The 21,129-nt window shown below is 33.9% G+C and overlaps 1 protein-coding gene across 3 annotated transcripts in view; it reads right to left on the bottom strand.

Annotated features, from left to right (window-relative positions):
- The window catches only part of LOC111054970 (liprin-beta-2), a 192,933-nt gene extending 173,529 nt beyond the window's left edge, over positions 1 to 19,404 (bottom strand). For all 3 annotated transcript variants that reach the window (XM_039424869.1, XM_039424868.1, XM_039424866.1), the window contains exons 1-2: positions 19,201 to 19,404; positions 15,668 to 15,773 (exon numbers count right to left, since the gene is read on the bottom strand). In XM_039424869.1, coding sequence (XP_039280803.1) covers positions 15,668 to 15,773 — 106 coding nt within the window. In that variant the 5' untranslated portion in view covers positions 19,201 to 19,404. The remainder of the gene's footprint in view (positions 1 to 15,667; positions 15,774 to 19,200) is intronic.
- Between the last annotated feature and the right edge of the window lie 1,725 nt (positions 19,405 to 21,129).

Raw genomic sequence — 21,129 nt, forward strand, 5'->3', positions numbered from 1 at the left:
AAGTAAACAGAAACAGCTGGCTTGTAATCACAGTTCTCCTCCGACAGCACTATCTGTCGGCTAAAGTTGTAACAACAATGACAGCCAAAACTACAGCTATGATGTAGTTCCCGTTTCAAATTTGATTAGTTAATAAGTAATATTCGTTGGCTGATATTTTGAATAACATGGAATGAAAGAAAAAATATATACATTTTTTTTAGTATAGTGATATGAAGTTTGTAATCATAATTTCAGCATACAAACATAAATTTTATATATCGATCTGGTTGAGGTATGGAATTTAGTTGGTTTAATGACTACTCTATATGCTTCCTCATCTGAGCTTAGACCTTCTGACCTATTCCAAATGTAAGTTTTTAAAATAGAGATGCTTCCCATGTTATTTAAATGGATTCACTTTTACTCCCTAGGGAGTTTTTCTGTTTTTTAGTACCTAGAGCGAAAAAGTAACACTTTAGTATCATGTTTCAGGGAGTAAAGTAAGTACTTTTGACAGTAGGTGGAGGAAATAGTTATTTGTATATCTAGAGTGAAAAGTACGACTTTTTCTCCCTGAGGGAAAAGTTTGAAGCCCGAGGCGAAGCCGAGGGCAACAATTTTCCTGAGGGAGAAAAAGTATTTTTCACTCGTGATGTACACAACATTTTTCCTCCATCTACATTTTTTTATAGAAACTGCAAATAAAATCATTTTAATAACTTACGTATTGGTGACAATTTTTCCTAACAACATAACCTAAAATCTAAAACCTAAAAACTGGCCCTCTGATTGGCACTGCCGGTTGCGCTATCTACCGGCTAAAGTTGTAACTTTAAATTATATCAGCTGGGTGTTTACCAAAAATGGCTGACTCCAGTTCACGCGGTTCAGATTTGAATAAATTGCAGATCAAAAATATTTGTTGGCTGGTATTTTGAATAGAATTAGATATTTTAAAAATTGTATAAATTTTTATCGTCTACTAATATTAAGAATATAATATCATACAAACATATATTTCATGAGTTGATCAAGTTTCTGGTTGTGGTATTGAATTCAGTTGACTCAATGACAGACACCTCTTTATGCTTTCTCATCTGAGCTTAGACCTTCTAACCTATTATAATGTAAGTTTTTAAAATAGAGATGCTTCCCATGTTATTTAAATGGAGTCACTTTTACTCCCTAGGGAGTTTTTCTGTTTTTTACTACCGAGAGCAAAAAAGTGGCACTTTAGTATTATGTTTCAGGGAGTAAAGTAAGTACTTTAGCCAGTAGGTGGAGGAAAAAGTATTTTTCGCTCGTGATGTACACAACATTTTTCCTCCATCTACATTTTTTTATAGAAACTGCAAATTAAATCATTCTAATAACTTACGTATAAATTGGTGACAATGTTTCCTAACAACATAACCTAAAATCTAAAACCTAAAAACCGGTCGTCTGATAGGCACTGCTGATTGCGCTATCTATCGGCCAAGTGTAACAATTATGTCAGCTGGGCTACCAAAAATGGCTGACTCCAGATCACGCGGTTCAGATTTTGAATTGCAGAATGCAGATCAAAAATATTTGTTGGCTGGTATTTTGAATAGAATAAAATATTTTAAAAATTGTATAAATTTTTATCGTCTACTAATATTAAGAATATAATATCATACAAACATATATTTCATGAGTTGATCAAATTTCTGGTTGTGGTATTGAATTCAGTTGACTCAATCACAGACACCTCTATTACGCTTTCTCATCTGAGCTTAGACCTTCTAACCTATTACCATGTAAGTTTTTAAAATAGAGATGCTTCCCATGTTATTTAAATGGAGTCACTTTTACTCCCTAGGGAGTTTTTCTGTTTTTTACTACCTAGAGCGAAAAAGTGACACTTTAGTATTATGTTTCAGGGAGTAAAGTAAGTAGGCTACTTTAGACAGTAGGTGGAGGAAAAATTCATTTTCACATTTGGCCGAATGCTTTCGGTCATTTGTGACAAACTAGAGAAATTTTCGGTCGTTTGGGAAACCTATCACTTTCGGTCGTTTGAGAAACCTATCACTTCAAGTCGTTTGGGAAACCTATCACTTTCAGTCAGTTGGGACTCTCGACACTTTCGGCTCAATGCGACAAACAACGTTTTCTGTCGATTGGAAAAATTCTTGAAAGTTTTCGGTCATTTGGGATTCAGCTGAATGAGAAAGTTCCAGTTTCAATATTTCATTAATTCTGTCGAATGGGCAAAAGTAGTTTTTCGGCTGTTTGGGAAAATATAGCGTTTCGGTCGTTTGGTATACGGTAGAGTAGAGTATGAGTACGAAAATACGCAAGGTAATATATACATGTATATTCGAGGGCAACGACCGGACTTGTTCTGAAATATTGAGCAAGTAAATAATTTCAGAGCCCTGCTATGTATACGTACGTCACACAAACATACAAACACATTTCAAATCCTACTAATACACATAGTAACAATACACAACGTCTGCCGTGCACTGGTTTTGATTCGCACTAAATGATAAACTGTGTAGCCGTCAATCAAACTCCACCCAACATATTACTCTACCTATGGATAACTCATGTAGTCCAAATCTATCTAAACTCAGTCACAACTCTACCTATAGATGTACAGCTCTACAGTTCGCTTACCTATACAGTTCTATGGATGTAAAGCTCTATAGTTCTCATACCTATAGTGAGGTCCATGTTATAATGGCAGTGGATAAAGATAAAAGAATAGCGATGCCGATTCTCTGCATCAAGTAATTATATTTTTACACTGTCAAAAAAAAATTGCATCGTTGTGGACCTAGAAAAGGATAGTACCACCAGCTTTGTTGAATGATAGACAAGGATAGCAAAGCCAAAGTTGATCAAATACTGTCATTATAACGTGGACCTCACTATATACAGTTCTATGGTTGTACGACATTACAAGGTTAGCAGACAACGTTTCATGTGCAAGTCAGTCAATGGAATCAACCGATCAAATTCAGTTAGTCTAGGCTATCATAGATCGGCTACCGAAATAACAATGATTTTGGTGAAATTCACTTCAAAACGGTCAGCATTGGTTGAGTGTAATGCATTGCTGTCATTTGCAAGGAACGCTGTCAGCATGGAGTGTGGGAAACTAAGCAGATTGATCCACTATAGTGAAATCCACTTATGACTGTCAGTGTTCTGTATATATAACATTCATGTTTCCCATTCAACCAAATGCTGACAGCTATGTATACAACTATAGATAAAAAGGCTGTGCAAAGGCTAAAAAAACTTTCTACTGGTGAGAATTTTTTTCATTTCCTGAGAATTTCTTTTTCCTGAGAATTTTTTTCATTTTGATAGCTTGATAATATAGAAATCGAAAAATGTCACCAGTGGATTTTTTTCTCTAGCCTTTACACAGCCATAAACTAGAGTGAATCTGGCTATAGATCTATTTTAATTCAGATCTAGATAATTTAATAATTGTAATAAATAATTTCTGATGGAATTATTCAAGTTCATGACTAGTAGGAAGAAAGGGTAACCACTTAGGCCGAGCGAATCTCAATCAGTTTAAATCAAAGTGTAGAGGTTTTCACGGGACAAGTGAACACACCAAAGAAAATGATGAATTCCCACATATTATCAGTCACGGAGTCCGTGTCCGGTTCAGTACAAAATTCTTCTCCTGAGTTCTGATTGGACTATTCCCACTCCATCCGGCCTTGCGTCGATGCGTGCATGAATGATTCCTTAAGAACTTATGTGAAGAGTATTTTCACTGAACCGAACTCCGACACTGGAAGGAGATTGAGATGAAGGCCAAGATTACGATGGATCGATGACGTAGAGGCTGACCTGAGGCAGATGGGCATCAAAGGATGGAGAAGGAAGGCACAGGATCGAGATGAATGGAGAGGCGCATTACGGGAGGCCAAGACCCTAAATGGGTTGTAGAGCCAAGGAGTACGTAAGTAGTAAGCACTCGGACACTGATACTCTTCAAGTGGGAATCCGGTTTGCGCGAAAAAATTAGTAAACTTTCGTACATTTAACACTGGGAAGAATGGAACTTTAATAGGCAATTCTAATTTAATAGGCAATAAAAATGTTGAATAGCTGGTTACCGTCCCTACTTGTAAAAGTAGGGTTTATAATAGTGAGTCACAAACCGGGTGACCCAGAATAACGGGAACATTTAAAAACGCCATAAAACATTAGTGGGAAGGGCAAAAATGATTTTATTCAAATTAATATAAAGTTCAAGACTTGCCATTTGAGGATTATTAGTAACATCTATCACTTTTTGACAATTACTTCTTCAAGATGGCTTCCTGCACGAATACACTCTTGAAATCTGTGTTGAGACTCCTGAACGATTGCTGCAACATTTCAGCTGGGATATTGTTAATTTCATTTTTGTTATACTTATCTGAGAAAGAATAGTGCTGAGAAACAGAAACCATTACCTGCTGCTGCTCGAGCTACTGCATTCTAAACATGACCTAGCCCGTAGCGCCTAGTTCATAACAGAAAGACCCTTCGAGCTCAAATAGAATAATAAAGGCCTAAAGTATAAGATTTCAGATGAGTTCTTATAACTTGAAACTCCTTAAATGAGTTCTTTAATTATTTGATTTGTAAATTATTAATTATTGAACTCAGATGCTTTTAGGACTCAGTAGGGTTCTAACATACTCGACTGTAAAGAGAACATATGATTTATTTACAGTACAGTATGCTGTAATGAAATTAAAATAATAAAGGCCTAAAGTATAAGATTTCAGATGAGTTCTTATAACTTGAAACTCCTTAAATGAGTTCTTTAATTATTTGAGTTAGTATATTATTAATTATTATTTAACTCAGATGTTATTAGGACTCAGTAGAGTTCTAACATACTCGACTTTAAAGAGAACATATGATTTCTTTACAGTACAGTATGCTGTAATGAAAATCACATATTTCTTTTTCTGAAAACAGCTGTTTACCGGCTTGATTTGATGCATGACAAAAAATATTGTACGTAACTTGTACGGTAACGTATTTATCGCATTCGTATGATAATTCTGCACTCAACTACGTTTCGGGCTGAAACAATCATACTTATGCGGTAAACTATCGTTACCGGACTTCTTGCGTAAAGTACTATTTGAATTATCTGTTATCATCCAACCACAGTTATTGGTCAAGTTGTGAAAACGTTTGATTTGAGATAGCTCCACAAACAGAAAATTGCAGGTGGACAGATCATGGGACCAGGAAACGCAGATTTTGCAGCGATCAATGAGGAATCGTCAACACAGATTTCAAGAGTGTATTCGTTCAGGAGGAAGCCATATTTAACAAGTAATTATCAAAAAGTAATAGATGTTATTAATAATTCTCAAATATCAAGTCTTGAAATTTACATTAGTTTGAATAAAATCATTTTTGCCCTTCCCACTAATGTTTTATGGCGTTTTTAAAAGTTCGCGTTATTCTGTGTCACTCTGTATTTAAAACTTTCTGTCCCTATCCCTAACCATACTACTGAGAAAGAATATTGTTCCGTACAGGAGGACCGTACTCATTTATTTACCCAATAGCAAGCCTGGACTATTCAAACACAAACGCTGGGAAAAAATCAATCTAATTCGAATTTGAATACGGAAATCGAGTTGAGGAATACGATGGAACACATGCAAAAGAGAAAACAATGTAAAATAACATGCTACCCCTACAGTAACCGTAGGTTCTATTTATGATAAAGGGAGAGAGAGCGAAAGAGTCATGAAAATGTGAGGGGTTGTGGTTCTGAGAGATAGACTATTAAATAGATAGATATTGAGCCTACTAAATAATATCTATCTAAACTATTCTATCTAGAATATTCAAATGTGACTAAGTTAGGGAGAGAAAAGATAAGAGAGATTGTGAGGGTGAGTGGGCTATTAAAAGGCAACTTTTCAAGGAAGAGAAGATAGAAGGGTGAGAGAGAGGAGGAGGAGAGATTGATTGATTGAGTACTTTATTTATGTAGATTATACACTTATATACAATAGCTTACAATACAGCAAAATTATAGATGAATTTACATAATATAGACTAAGAAAATAATTATTGAACTGTATATGATATGAAAAAGCAATTTGTAATATAATAACTATAGATAATAATCATATTGTTATGCATCTACATAAATTGGCGGAACTTTGGACATATCAATGTCCATTCTTCGGAAAGAATATTAAAAATATCCTCCCCACTCAGAGAGAGAGAGAGAGAGAAAGAGAGATAGTGTGTGACGCGAGATAAAATGCGTAAAAAATAACTTACAATAAGATCTAAATTCAGTTGACGGTGTTCTCTCGATACACGCATTCGTCGGTGTTGACTACCACACGTACGGTATGAAACATTTTTTCACAATTCTAATTAACTACTTTATAGAAAAAAAACACTCATCGATAACCACGAAACAGGCCTGACGTGTGACGCCGTTTACAGGAAAACTGCTGACGCTAAATGACTGAATGACAACACATTCCATTACTGGTCTCCTCTCTCTCTCTCTCTCTCTTTCTGTCGCTCTGTCTCTCTTAGTTGGGGACCGATCGAAAAAGGAAATTGAAAGGGGATAGCGCCTATCTGATGCTGGCTGACATTTTACTAACTGACGCGCGACTCACAACAATCAGCTGACGGCGCGTTTTTTAGGAAGCGCGCAAAACGTACACAGACAGTCTGCAAATCAAACTAAAATACCTCAAGATTTCATGCGATTCAGAATAAAAACTCGGTTGTGAAGAACTTTCTTGCCTACTTGAATATCAGTACAATTTTAGTAATTGACCGAGCGAAGTGAGGTCTAAGATTCAAGTCGACGGTTTGACATTCTCTTAATGTTTAAATGTTTATATGTTGCGTATTTACGGCGAAACGCGGTAATAGATTTTCATGAAATTTGACAGGTATGTTCCTTTTTTATTTGCGCGTCGACGTATACACAAGGTTTTTGGAAATTTTGCATTTCAAGGATAATATAAAAGGAAAAAGGAGACTCCTTCTTTCGCCAATATTAGAGTAAAAATCAGACTATAGAATTATTCATCACTAGCCGTCAGGCTCGCTTCGCTCGCCGTATCCGTCTAGCCAGAGGGCGCCCCCTGGACCCCCGACTGGATCGTCCGAGAATGAGATCAGCAGGCTCGCTTCGCTCGCCTGCATTTTCCGTTTGAGCATTTTTATCATTTGGTAGGACGATCCAGTCGGGGGTCCAGACTAAACGTCTGGCTAAACGGGTATGGCGAGCGAAGCGAGCCTGACGGCTAGTAATATAATATTCCCAGGAATAGCTCTGATTGAAGAAGCAGTGCCCAATCAATTTTTCCGCGATAAATGAATTTCAATCTTCAACTTGGTGCCAACCTAACAAAGTCAACTCAACTTAATGCCAACCTGACAAAACTATTAATTTAGTTACCAGTTAACAACTGTTTCGAAGAGGTACTCTCTCTAGATTATACTGTAGTTCTATATTAACATATGGTATGAGCATTTTTCAATTGAGGCACTTAGAACCAGAGGGATGTAAGTGACATTTTCTAATAATATGAGTTAAAATAGCAAAATGCGAAGATGAAACATATATTTATTTGGTGGCAAAAGGATTTAAGTGAACTAAGTAACAGATGCTGCATTCTGGTGGAGAAAAGAAATACTACTCACAGAAATGGCCCATCAGCTGAGTGGAAGAAGGATGCAAGCATGCTTACATCTCTTTGGTTCCAAGCAAACCCACGTTCAGCTGATATTATTGTTGCTTCAAGTTGACTTTTTACGTTTTTTAAATATTTTTTGACTTAATTGAAGTTTAATCTCTAGTATTTGTATTTCGTTTTCAATTTTTCATCTTTTTTGACATAATTACAGTTTTTTTATTCAAATTAAGATTTTTTATAACCAACCCATAATAGTCTTGTCTTTCAAAGCCAAAGGGGTGTAAGTTACAACTTGGAAGAAAAAAGATGTAAGTGCATGTAAGTTTTTTTTAAAATCATTATTATAAAAACAAAAAAATTGTCAAACAAATATTAATTACTGTAAGAAATAGAGGAAAAGTTTGTAATTATCTACCTAATTTTACTTAATTTTTCTCATTATTATGGAATTTTATATTAGGCTTCAACTTTACAGGCTTTTTTCTCAAAACTTGGTTTGGATCACTTACATCCCTTTGGTTCTTACATCCTCAATTATAATTAAGAGACTAAGAAGAAGAATATACATGCTAAAAGACGAACTTTAAACCCTTAAAAACCACCCTTAGAGTTAAAATATTGCCAAAAGATTTCTTAGTGCTCCTCTAAAGGGCCAACTGATCATACCTACCAAATTTGAACTCTTTTGGTCCAGTAGATTTTTAGTTCTGTGAGTGAGTGAGTGAGTGAGTGAGTGAGTCAGTCAGTCAGTGAGTGAGTGCCATTTCGCTTTTATATATATATAGATAGATAGAAGATAAATCAGCTGACAAGTGATTACACAGATGTGTGGAGAAGTCAGTCCATTGCTGTATTTCCATAAGATCTATACTATAGTTTCAATCAGGTACTTGTGGATGAGAATATTGCGTGAGGTCTACTGTTCACAGAACTACTAGTTAATTGCTGAGCAAGTAAAAAATGTTTAAATATATTTCAATCTAAAAATCGTTCATAAATACGACCCTGAAAATTTCTTAGGCCCGGTTTCTAAGACGCTTATTCAATTTAATGAAACTATGAATCATTGATGAATAGGTTTGATGGACCGCTTTAATTATCCAGCATCATGCTCTCTGTTGAATTCCTTCTTTAGGAGCTCTCCACTACACAAAGGCCCCGTTGCACAACAGCTGGTTAAATTTTAACCGTGATTAATTTCACGAGAACTAATCAGAGAAGGCGTTTTGAAAAGACGGCTTCTCTGATTGGTTCTCGTGGAATTAATCATGGTTAAAATTTAACCGGCTGTTGTGCAACCGGCACATAGTCATGTAAATAACAGATCCAATATTATATAAAATCTCTGTCATTGGACAAGCATTACTTCATTACGTAATATACAAATACAATAACATAAGTGATTCCTATTCAAACGAAGCTGACGGTTTCAAATCAAATCAAATCAAAATCCATTTATTGCCAAATACAAATTACAATTTGTATAGGCCATGTCATGAGAAAATTATATAAATCATTACATATATAATCATACAACATAGAAACAACAAGAAATCATCACATCAATTCTTAAAAATTCTCCATATTGAAGGCAAAATATTCATCATTGTTATAAAAACAGTTTCTTATTAGAAAATCCTTATTTTTAAGTTTATATTCACTCACTAGTAAGCCTCTTATATGTAACTGTAACTGATTATAAAACCTAAATGCACAAGCCCTAAAACTAATATGACTAGATTTATACCGACAATATTCGTTTCTAAGGTTTCGAATTTCCATCTAGCTGTTTTCCCTGTTGTCAATATTTGCAGTAGCAGAAGTCTTCGGGGTGAATAACAGCATTTAATTTGGATTTTCGTTTAATCATAATTATTAATTGGATAGAGGGTGGATATTCCAATTCATAATTTCACAATCTATATTCATTTCAAACTTGGTTAAACTTGGTAAACATTCATGCTATACATGAAATTATTGCTACCAGTTACAAGTCAATTTCACTACAATTTCACTACAATAAAGATGGAATCAGATAAAACTCAAACAATCAACAGTGACCGTTTGCACAGCGTGAATTGCTCAACAACTCTAACCAAGCCAGAGCTCTAGCAATATTTATGAAACCACAATTTAAACAAACCTCGCAGCTCAAACTTCATAGCTGTACACTAAATACAAATCTGGATTAAATTGGAAACAGATTTGATCGAGTAGAAATTTACACGTGAACGCTCGAGGCGTTACATATAACGAGGAACAATGATACTGTAATTAAAACACAATAATCATGTTTTAGACTCACCAGGTCTGAACTAGATTGTTCAGAAATTGGATTTGACAAGTGATTAGTAATTGAAGTTTCAACCTAAGTTTTCAACGGAGGGAAAATTGAAGGATAGCTCTAGATAACACAATCGTGCCGGTCGCACAAAAGCCGGTTAAATTTTAAACCTGATTAATTTCACGAGAGCCAATCAGAGAAGCCTATTTTTCGAAAAAGTCGTCTCTGATTATTGGTTCTCATGAACTTTTATTTTATTTTTTTCTTATTTTTTATTGTGCAAAATACTACAATCATAATATAATTATGACATTGGAGGAAAAAATAGGCTGAGCCTGTACTATTTCTCTCCAAAAATTTTGATAAAAGTTAATGTTGTCCAAAGTTTGAGGTTATGATATCACACACTGCTTCTTTACTTGATTTTCGATCCAGGAATAATATTTGAAGATTTTGAATTATGAAGGTTGACATAATACTTCAAATGAATCACAGAATGTATCACAGTGAATAAAAACCTTTAGAAATATTACACTTACTTGAAAAATTTGAATACAAAATCACAAACCTACTCACTATTAGTAAGTTAAAGCTGTAACTAATCAGTATTAAAATTTAAACGGCTTTTGTGCAACCGGGCCAAACAATCTTTATGACTATTTTTTGATCAAACATTAAAATTGAAAAAGAAAAACTATAAGGTTTAAAAATTAATTTAATATGAACTGCCGAAATAATATAAATTCTAGACAAGGATCAAGATTGATTGTAATCTGCTGCTTTTATAAACTGAGCCAAGAATTTACAACAATAATTTAGATTAATCGGTCACTTTTTTAATTTTTAAGATTTCAGTTATTTCCGCCAAATCTAGTAATCAAACAGAAAAATTTTCTCTTGCCTTTTATTTATATAATTTAATTCATTTAAAAATGAGTTCATTCGGATCTTTCAATGCGTACTAAGTTACAATTTTTCAAAAATGAGAATTTCAAGAAAAAATCAATTTTGAAGAATTATGGCCTACAGAGAAAAATTATCAATATTTATGGATAGTTATCAATAGATTCGTAGATCAAGAATAAAGTTCAAGCAAAAGGGACTGATGCAAATAAATATCCAAACCGGAATCCCAGACTACACAAAAAACTTTTGCGGCATATTCAGTGGAATAAAGTAGCACTTTAATTGATTGCACTTTGTGTTGAAAAATACAGCCAAGTTAGTGACCCTAGATAAGTTCTAAGTGCAAGCTCAAGATATCAGGGACAGTAATTACTTATGAAAAGTAATCATATGGGGACAAGGCAAAAACCAAGTAGCTTAAATAGAGCTCCAGGTGGGTATTTGAAGATTTAATTCATTTTTCGAAATAAAAAAAAATCAAATAATCTTTTAATTCCGTTAACTACTTCTGTTCAATCCAATAATTTTACGTTCTGTTTGATTTTGTTAAAATTGAGCTCAGTTAAATACTTGAACGGCTGTCTTTTCAAACCTATCATGTTATAATAAGGTTCAATCTGTTAAGTTAGTATTTCATAGGTGAACATGGTTGTAACGTTTCCTTTTCCACCGCTTTCTGTAGTGGATAGTTGTATTCAAGTCATCCCCCTGTATCTGATCTAATATTAATTGTTGAATCACGTTGAACATGATGAATTCTATCTCAAATATTTTTTCCCATCAAGCAAATATAATAAATTTGACAATACAAAATCATCGTAATCGAGATTACGAAATGGAAATATGGAGAAATGGATATATCCATTTCCTTTCCTATCCTATATCCTGGATATAGGGAGGAATTTATTGCTCATAGTTCATTATATTTCTTCATTGACTACAAACATCCCTAGCAGTTTGGCAACGGTGCGGAGTTGGAAAAGAATAGAGCTATCTGCTCTGTCTAATGACAGACAAGGATGACAAACCAATGTTAGTCAGATTCTGACTTTGAAACTTAAATCTCACCATGCCCAGACCTTTCGAATACGGCTCAAATGTTAATTTTCGTATAAGACTGGACAAATTAATCATCTAGACATGAAAAACAAAAACCAGGAAGCATTACATAACCTATATTATAAAGCCTATACTTTAATGTATTGTAAAACCTTTGATTGACTCTAGTCATTGCTCAACTCATGTGTTCTATTGATTTTCAGTCAAAGATAAACCTGAATATTTGAAAATACTGTAGCTTATCTGATCTTTGCTTTCTATTAGTTGAGTCATTACTTTTCATAAAAATACGGGCGAAAGTTTTACGTGACAACGACTTTGAGTGGGAAGTAGTGGCGCAGTCGCAGGAGATTGCTTGCAGCGCCTGCGCAGGTTAACTGCTCCGTTTCACTCTCTCTCCAGGTGAATGCCTTCGGGTTGCTGTTGCTGCTGCATTGCTCGCCACTGCTCCTATTCGTGCTCTTTCCAGACGACCGTGAACCGAAATGAACGCTCTCACTCGCTCTCATTGTGAGCGCATAACGCGGAGCGTAACGCAGTTTCTTGAAGTGTCAACCGGCAAACCAATTTATAAGACGTTGTCACGTCAAAATGTGAGAGCTCATTCAATACGGGAGCATTATTCCATAATTATGAGACAAGATACAGGCGAAACTTAAGGGACGATGCCCAACATACGATTCTATATGAGCGAGGTGTAAAAAGCTCTGGTATAAGATTATATAATACAGGGTGATTTTTTAGTCATGTTACCCTATTTTTAATACATGGTAATTTTTCCCTAATAAAGGGAAATTTTGTTTTGTTGCACGAAGTTGGTAGCCCTACTCACTCAGTATACACAAGGCAGTGCGAGTTTATTATCCTTAAGCTGTGTAACATTTTGTGATGATTCCGGTCGTGTTATGAACAGAATGTATTTTACCATAGAACAACGGGTTTTCATTCTGAAACAATATTTTGCTAAGAAATCGATTACTTTTTGTGGGGCTACATTAAGTCTGAGGTCTTCAAAAACAATCCTCACAATATTGATGAACTGAAAGCCAATATTACAGACTTAATCACGAATATTTCCAATATAACTCTGAAAAAGGTTTCTGCTAATATGGTGAAAAGAGTCCGAGCGTGTATAACCTCAATGGGTGGACATTTTGAGCATATGGTGTAATAATTTTAAGTAACTAAGAAATGTGAGTAATAAAATATCAATTTTCTTTTGTAAATAACAAATATTATTTTTTTTATTAATACCCAAATTTCCGTTTATAAATTAAATCAAAAATTGGGTAACAGGACTAAAAAATCACCCTGTATATTGCCACGACGTCTGAAGGAAATCACAGGTACGGAGTTTAGAGCTCAACTGAAGAGGGAGTTACTGGATATATCTCCATATTCGAGGGGAGGAATTAATTGCTCATTATGAGCAACGTTTGGGAAGTTAGGTTAAAAAATATTAAAATAGGACTAGTTAGATAATGGACTTGAATTTTGACGAATCCGCATGCCCCCTCCATGGGCGGTCAATGGATGATTGATTAATAATAATTATAATTACTCTAGAGAGGAAGCAGCTAAAAACTTTACAAAGTTTGTGAACTTAGACAAGTTTGTTCCAGGTTTCCAGACACATGTGAAAACGGTCAAGAATTATTTTCAATCAAAAGACAACGCCAAAATAATTGATGGTGAGATTCACTTCAAATTTTCAGAATACCATAGAGATAACATCAATGGTTCGCATTCAGCTAATGCTGACAATGTTTGAAATGTATTCCACTTCTCACTATAGTAGAAACAAGTTTATTTTATTCATTTTTTTAGAGTTATTTGAAAAGTTAAGAAGCTAAATCCATGTAAATTAGTTCTACACAAGATTTTCCAGACATAAACCTAGTCTTGGGTTCATGGAAATTCAGATCGGCCTAAACTGTAATGGTAGTTATTCAACCGCACCGATTATAATTTAAAATCTAGATTAATGCATGGAATAGAACTCAAATCACCATACTACCTAGCTCAAATTATCTATAGGAATTTGCCGGACGTTGTCAGGGAGGCTGAGGATTGCAGCGACGTGGTGTATAAAAGTAGGTTGGCTTTTTGGCATAGGCTGGATTGGAACTGAGGAACTGCTCCATTCACCGTACATCTAGTATAACTTACCAGCTCAATTTAATTAAAATATAACTTTTTCGCTTCATTGCTGGTCTTAGGTTCCCTTGCTCTCCCACTTGTAAATTTATAATCAACTCTGCTCTGCTATTGATCACGTATTTTTTTGAATAAACTATAAACTGCAGTTACATTTACTTATATAGGTTGTATAGAACATAAAGTTAATAGTTCATAGCACAGATAAAGATACATGTTACTCTATTTTCATGCAAGAACTCTCCCCCATTCACAGACGTAGGTTATAGTCTTCTTGGGGAAATTCCACGCCATCTATATACTAGCATTAATGTAATAATGTATCATTTTCTATTTCAATTGATGTATTCTATTTATAATTGAATTTATGAAATTTTACATTTTTTGTAATGCTATGTGGAAAATAAATTGATTTGATTTGAAAATTTTCAGGACGAGTCAGCAACGGGGTACTGCATGAATTAATGCATCCATTGTAATGCGTTAGTACACAAATCTACGAACAGGTCCTCAAAACAACCTCAACGAGTTTAATAATTTTCAATTTTTCTTGTAATCAAGATACGCTAAAAATGGCACCTATTTCAGACGTGAATCAATCTCACTGTAGTATAAGGCTCAACTCACTCTTACGCGACTCGACTCTAGTCGAAAGCATGCGTTTTCAAATGGTGACGTCGCGGAGACTAGAATCGACTGGTCTGAGTGTCACCATTTGGAAACACATGTTCTCGACTAGAGTCAAGTCTCTTCTCGACCTGAGATGCGTAAGTATGACTTGAGCCTTAGTCATGAGTCAAATGTCAAAGTCTAAAAGAACTGAGTCAAGTCAAGTATCAAAAACGTTTAAGAATAAAAACGAACATAGCTAGTAAACTACATAACCATTAGTTTATACAAATACTTTTTGTGTAGTTGAGAAGTTGATATTGTGGTAATTATTCATATTAAATGAAAAAGACTAAGAAATTGTCAAAAAACACAGATTTATTGATATTTAGAAAGACCGGTTTCGGTTATTACACTATTGTCAATCTCTGATAAACTAAAACTAAATACAAGAGCAGCAGAATTTATACTAGTAGGCGAGTACTGCTATTGGTCAAGGGCATGAACGCCTGCCATTGGCCCAGCTAGACAAACTCCTCCCACTCAACGGTGTCACAAAATGGCGGCTTAAGCAACAGACTCTCCATGATTACAAAATTTACTTTCAGTAAAAAATAAGAACCAAGAAATTATCTTTCACTTGTTTCCTTGGTTCTTATTTTGTACTGAAAGTAAATTTTGTTATCATGGCGAGCCTGTTGCTTAAACCGCCATTTTATGACACCGTTGAGTGGGAAGCGACTGTCTAGCTGGAGCAATGGCAGACGTTCATGCCCTTGATCAATAGCAGTACTCGCCTACTAGTATAAATTCTGCTGCTCTTGTATTTAGTTTTAGTTTATCAAAAATTGACAATAGTGTAATAACCGAAACCGGTCTTTCCAAGTACGGTATCAATAAATCTGTGATTTTTTGACAATTTCTTAGTCTTTTTCATTTATACATGAACCACATGATAAGAAACTTGTTAATTTCAACTCACCCGATATAATGCCATCCATTTGCTGCAGCGCCGCCTCGAGAAGTTTACTAGCTTCAGTATGCGGACTATCAAGCTCCGCCGCCGTTTGATCCTCTGCTTTGCCCATCTGAGGAAAATATTGCAACCAAAAATGTATTTCTTACTCTGCCATGTACATATAGATGTAGTACATAAAGTTTTAGTAAGTGTAGTTTAAAAATGAAAGTAACGGGTGACCCAGTATAGCGGGAACTTTTAAAAACGCCATAGAACAAACGTGGGAAGAGCAAAAATGATTTTATTCAAACTAATGTAAAGTTCAAGACTTGTCATTTGAGAATAGTTAATAACATCAATCACTTTTTGACAATTACTTTATTTAAATGGCTTCCTCCTGAATACATTGTTCAAATCTGTGTTGACGATTCCTCAGAGATCGCTGCAATATCTCATCTGGGATATTGTGGATTTCATTTTGAATTTGTTTTAATTTTTAATTAATTCAAAATTATTGATCAAATTGTGAGCGAAATCCACACTACACGTCAGTGTTAATGGCAACTATGCGAGTGAGTATTGTTTGGTAACCGTGTAATCGATTAGGTTGCGTTTCCTGGTCCACGGATCTGTCCACCTGCGATTTTCTGTTTGTGGATCTCAAATCAAACGTTTTCACAACTTGACCAATAACATTGGTTGAATTATAACAGAGAATTCAGAATGGAATTAACAAAATCCCAGTTGAAATGTTGCAGCTATCATCGTTCAGGAATCTCAATTCCCAAATCCCATCTCCCATGAATCTCAGGAATCTCAAATCCCATTTCCTGGTCCACGGATCTGTCCACCTGCGATTTTCTGTTTGTGGATCTCAAATCAAACGTTTTCACAACTTGACCAATAACATTGGTTGAATTATAACAGAGAATTCAGAATGAAATTAACAAAATCCCAGTTGAAATGTTGCAGCTATCATCGTTCAGGAATCTCAACACAGATTTGAAGAGTGTATTCATGCAGGAGGAAGCCTCCACCAATAAAGTAATTGTCAAAAAGTGATATATGTTATTAAAAATTCTCAAATGGCAAGTCTTGAACTATACATTAGTTTAAATAAAATCATTTTTGCCCTTCCCACTTTTGTTTTATGGCGTTTTTAAAAGTTCCCGTTATTCTGGGTCACCCGTTATTATATAATATGACCGGAAATCTTGTGTACATCAATGCGGGATGAGTGAATATGACAATTTCCCTGACAATCGACTGTGGTGAAGAATAAACTAAACTAAGTGTTGGGGACTCTAAAGTCGCTCCCGAGTCAATAATGAGGTTCACGTTATAATTCCAAGTTATGAAGCCAGACACAACTACTGTTCATTCTTTCTTTTCAATATTCTTCTTCACTTTGTTATGTGGAATAAGTTGGAATTAATAAGCACACTTCAACAATACGATCTTCTTTATTTACAACATAACAAAATTGGTTCTAATCATTTTATTATTTAATCATTGAAAAATATATTTTCTTGATTAAATATTTCAAATTAATATTTATTTTACAGTTTTGAGCACCAAGTAGAAGGAATTTTGTTATCAATTCGGATCTTAATCTTTCTAAATTCAAAATTAATTGTTTCAAGTGTTTGTGTTTTGTTTCAATGTGGAAATTAGTGAAGAATAGGAAAGTCGCACATAACCTTTATTTGGACAATTTATTTTATGAAATTGGGATGAAAAGAAGTTTTGGACTGAAGTCTGTTTCTTTGTCCTTAAGTTGATTGTAAATGATAAATAAATAAATAATGGCAGTATTTGATAAACAGTGGTGTTGCTGTCCTTGTCTATCATTCGACAAAGCAGATAACGCTATCCTTCTCTAGATCCGCAACGTTGCCTGATTTGTTTCTCAACAATGTAGAAATATAATTAATCAACAAATTATTAAATCTCAATAAATTATGGAAATTTATTATTTAATCATTGAAAAATATATTTTCTTGATTAATTTCAACAATAATTATCAGTTAATATTACATCAAATATACCGGTATCACTTATCTTCTATAGAAGGGCATTGGCAACGTTGTTATACTATCTTTCTCCTCTCCACTGTCGTTATAACGTGGACCTCACTATAGCACTCATTCCGTGACGTGGGCAAGTCATAATTTATTAAGATAACTGTTCCGATATATGACCCCAGTTTTAGCAAACGTTAATAATAAAATTATCGAGAGTGTGGATGCGGTATAATACCTAACAGATAATTTTTTGATTTGAAAAAAAATATATATATATAATTTTGACGAAATTAGTACTATGATAAAACTGGAACTTGGTTTGTAATAATAAAAACTAATATAGCAATTGTGACTGTAATGCCAGCGCCACACTCTCGAAGTCCCTTTCCAAACGTCTCGCTGTGTGCGGGCGGAGTGAATTCGAGTTGCCATCCACAATAAAGCGCTAAGTTGGTCAAAATTTTCACGCACTTGGCAAGAGTGTGGATGCTGTATAATACCTAACAGTTAAATGTACACCAAATACACAAGTAAAGTAGAGCGTTAAACAGTAAAGTATGCTTCAGAGTAGTATGTCTAAATCTGATTAACCACTAACGTACAGACACTCATTCTGATTCTGGTCATATTCTGAGTTTGTTCGGTAGATGTGGTACGTGGTGGGGCATTGATACATGGAGATCAATGGGCAAACATATTTTTAACAATCTCCTTCAGCTAGACTAAATTTAATCTTGGACAAGATTAAATCTTCAATTTAATCTTGGTGTTCATACTATCAATCGGTAGCCCAAGAACTGCTAGAATGTACTATGAAGACAAGAAGTACCTTAGTTAATAAACTGTGATGAAATCAGTAAAATCAAATAAAACTATCTTAGTTATTAACAATTTATTATGATAAATAATACGGTTTAGAGTGATAACTGTTAGAATATACCTGTTAGAATACCTATACGGTTCCAAAGTATGAAAGTATCAACAAAAGGATGTCTAAATCATACTACTTATTTACTTCCCAAAATCAAACTAAATTTAAATAGGATATTTATAGCTAGCTATATGTCGTCCTTTATTTGTTGAATTGAAACTGTTAACTGTGCATAGTCTTTATATTTTATCAGCTTTAATAAATGTCAAGAGAAATCTGTTACAACATAATGAAAGAGGTTCACTTCACGGGTTTAAAATTTACAAAACAAATAAAAATTATTTGGTATATTGAGAGGTGAAATATCACACTATTTATTGAAAAATTAGTGGCAGAATTAAAAATAATAGACTTACAAGGTGCATTTGAACGTAACTAATTCATTGGAAACTGTAGTGAAACTTCAAAATAAAACTTATAACTTTTAATGAGTTACTGGTATTGATTGGCATCATCAGTTTTAGAATGTTTGGAAAACAGTTTAAATTATGTAATTCTATTAAAATTTTTTGTTTAAACGGTTGGATATAAATAAGAAAATAATATTTCTTAATAAAAACTAAACCTTCAAAGTTTTGTGAGGTTAACATCCTTGTACTTACCTCAACACTTTCTTGATTAGTTTTGTTGCGCTAAAAACCGAGTTGTTTTACCGAAACAATTACAAACATCGAGTTGATAACTTACAATAAATTATTTTATCATTTTTATTTTGAGAGAAAATTGAAAAAAGTAAACTAAGTTACACCCACAATCACATTCTCAATAAACACACACACACACACACACGAAAAACTTCCCAACTTGCAGAACAATAAAGTCACTGCCTTCAAGATATCGTATGCTTGCAACAGGTTGTCAAAACTTTATCAAAGTTTTATATTGTAATAGAATCCACAAACTCATAATTATTACAATTACTTATTCTTATATTGTATAGTTATTCCTTTATTACTTACCAAATTCGCAATATCAAGCTGAAATGCCATCATAGATTCATAGGCCATGATGGGTCGATTGTTTAGCGCGCTTTTCAAAGTTTCAAACCAAAAGCCCAAAATTTCCAGTACGGTACTGTAGTCTTAAAAGGTTTAAATTATTTCTCAATTTTCTTAATCATTGATATATATTATATTTATTGTGGATTTTGAACACATGGTATTTTCTAATTTGAATACAAATTACGATTAATGGAATGGATAAAAAATTAAAATCACTCAAACACTCAGGAATGATGGTAGGTAAAAAGAACAAAAGGAACAATAATAATGTCTCCACATTGGCGAAATTCAATCCTAAGTGTAGAGGTGAGATTTTATATGTTTCAGTGAATAACTATTTGAGTGAAACATCTCATTATAACACAACACTTGTTAGGCCAATCCCCTCTATTCAGTGAGTTATTCACTGAAACATGCAAAGTCTTACTTCTACTCTCAGATCAGAAAAATCACTCACCTTCAAATGCTTATAACTCAAGAATAAAAGTGAATTTAGCCAATGTGATGATATTATTGTTCCTCTTGTCAAGTACTATCATTCCTCAGAGTTTGAGCGATTTTAATTTTTACCATTATTGCAAAACCTCATGATGGTTATTTAATTTATGGATTTCTTGAAAAACGCAAATCTCACAGATTTGGTTGATATTTGGGTCATGGATAGAGACACCTAACAAGTGTCATGCTATAATATTTTATAAAATATTACAAAAATGTTCCAATTAATGGTGATTTGAGAGTGATATTTTTTATTTTTATTCTGTTTTCAACCTTCAAAATTCTTAGTTTGTCGTTGTTTTTTAGTGAAAATGGACTAGATTTTAGAAAAGTGAAACCATAACCCTATTTCGGACTTTTAAAATGTTATCTAAATTTGGGAAAGAAATAGTACAAGGAGTATACTTAGTTTTTCTTTCCCAATCAGTGCTACTTTGTGAAAATTAAAAATAAATAAATAAAATAAAATAAAATATGATACATTTCGCTACAACATAAAGTCTTTTCTCCACTCATAGATAAGAGAAATCACTAATCTTCAAATGCTTATAACTCAAGAATAGGAGTGAATTTCACCAATGTGATGACATTATATTGTTCCTCTCGAGAATTACTATCATTCCTGAAAGTTTGAGCGATTTTGATTTTTAACCATTTTTGCAAAAATCCATGTTTATTTAATTCATGGAGTTCATTGAAAATGCAAATCTCCCAGATTTGGTTGATATTCGGGCTATGTATATAGGTTGATACAACAAGTGTCGTGCTATATATGAGACGTTTCAAACCTAAAATCTTATCTCCACTCTCAGTTTGAGCGATTTTAATTTTTGCAAAAATCTATGATTCATGCATTTCATGAAAAATTCAAATCTCCAAGATTTGGCAAACAGATTCGTGTTTCTCTAATAAAGTAAATATCACGCCGGTATGATTCCTGCCTCAACTCTACCATGGACAATGTCTGGGTATCTAAGCGTGCCAACAAAATCTATACTACAAATGATTAATTGCTAAATTCACTAGAAAATG

The sequence above is a fragment of the Nilaparvata lugens genome, chromosome 3 (genome assembly GCF_014356525.2).
Source record: "Nilaparvata lugens isolate BPH chromosome 3, ASM1435652v1, whole genome shotgun sequence".
In the NCBI taxonomy this organism is placed as follows: domain Eukaryota; kingdom Metazoa; phylum Arthropoda; class Insecta; order Hemiptera; family Delphacidae; genus Nilaparvata; species Nilaparvata lugens.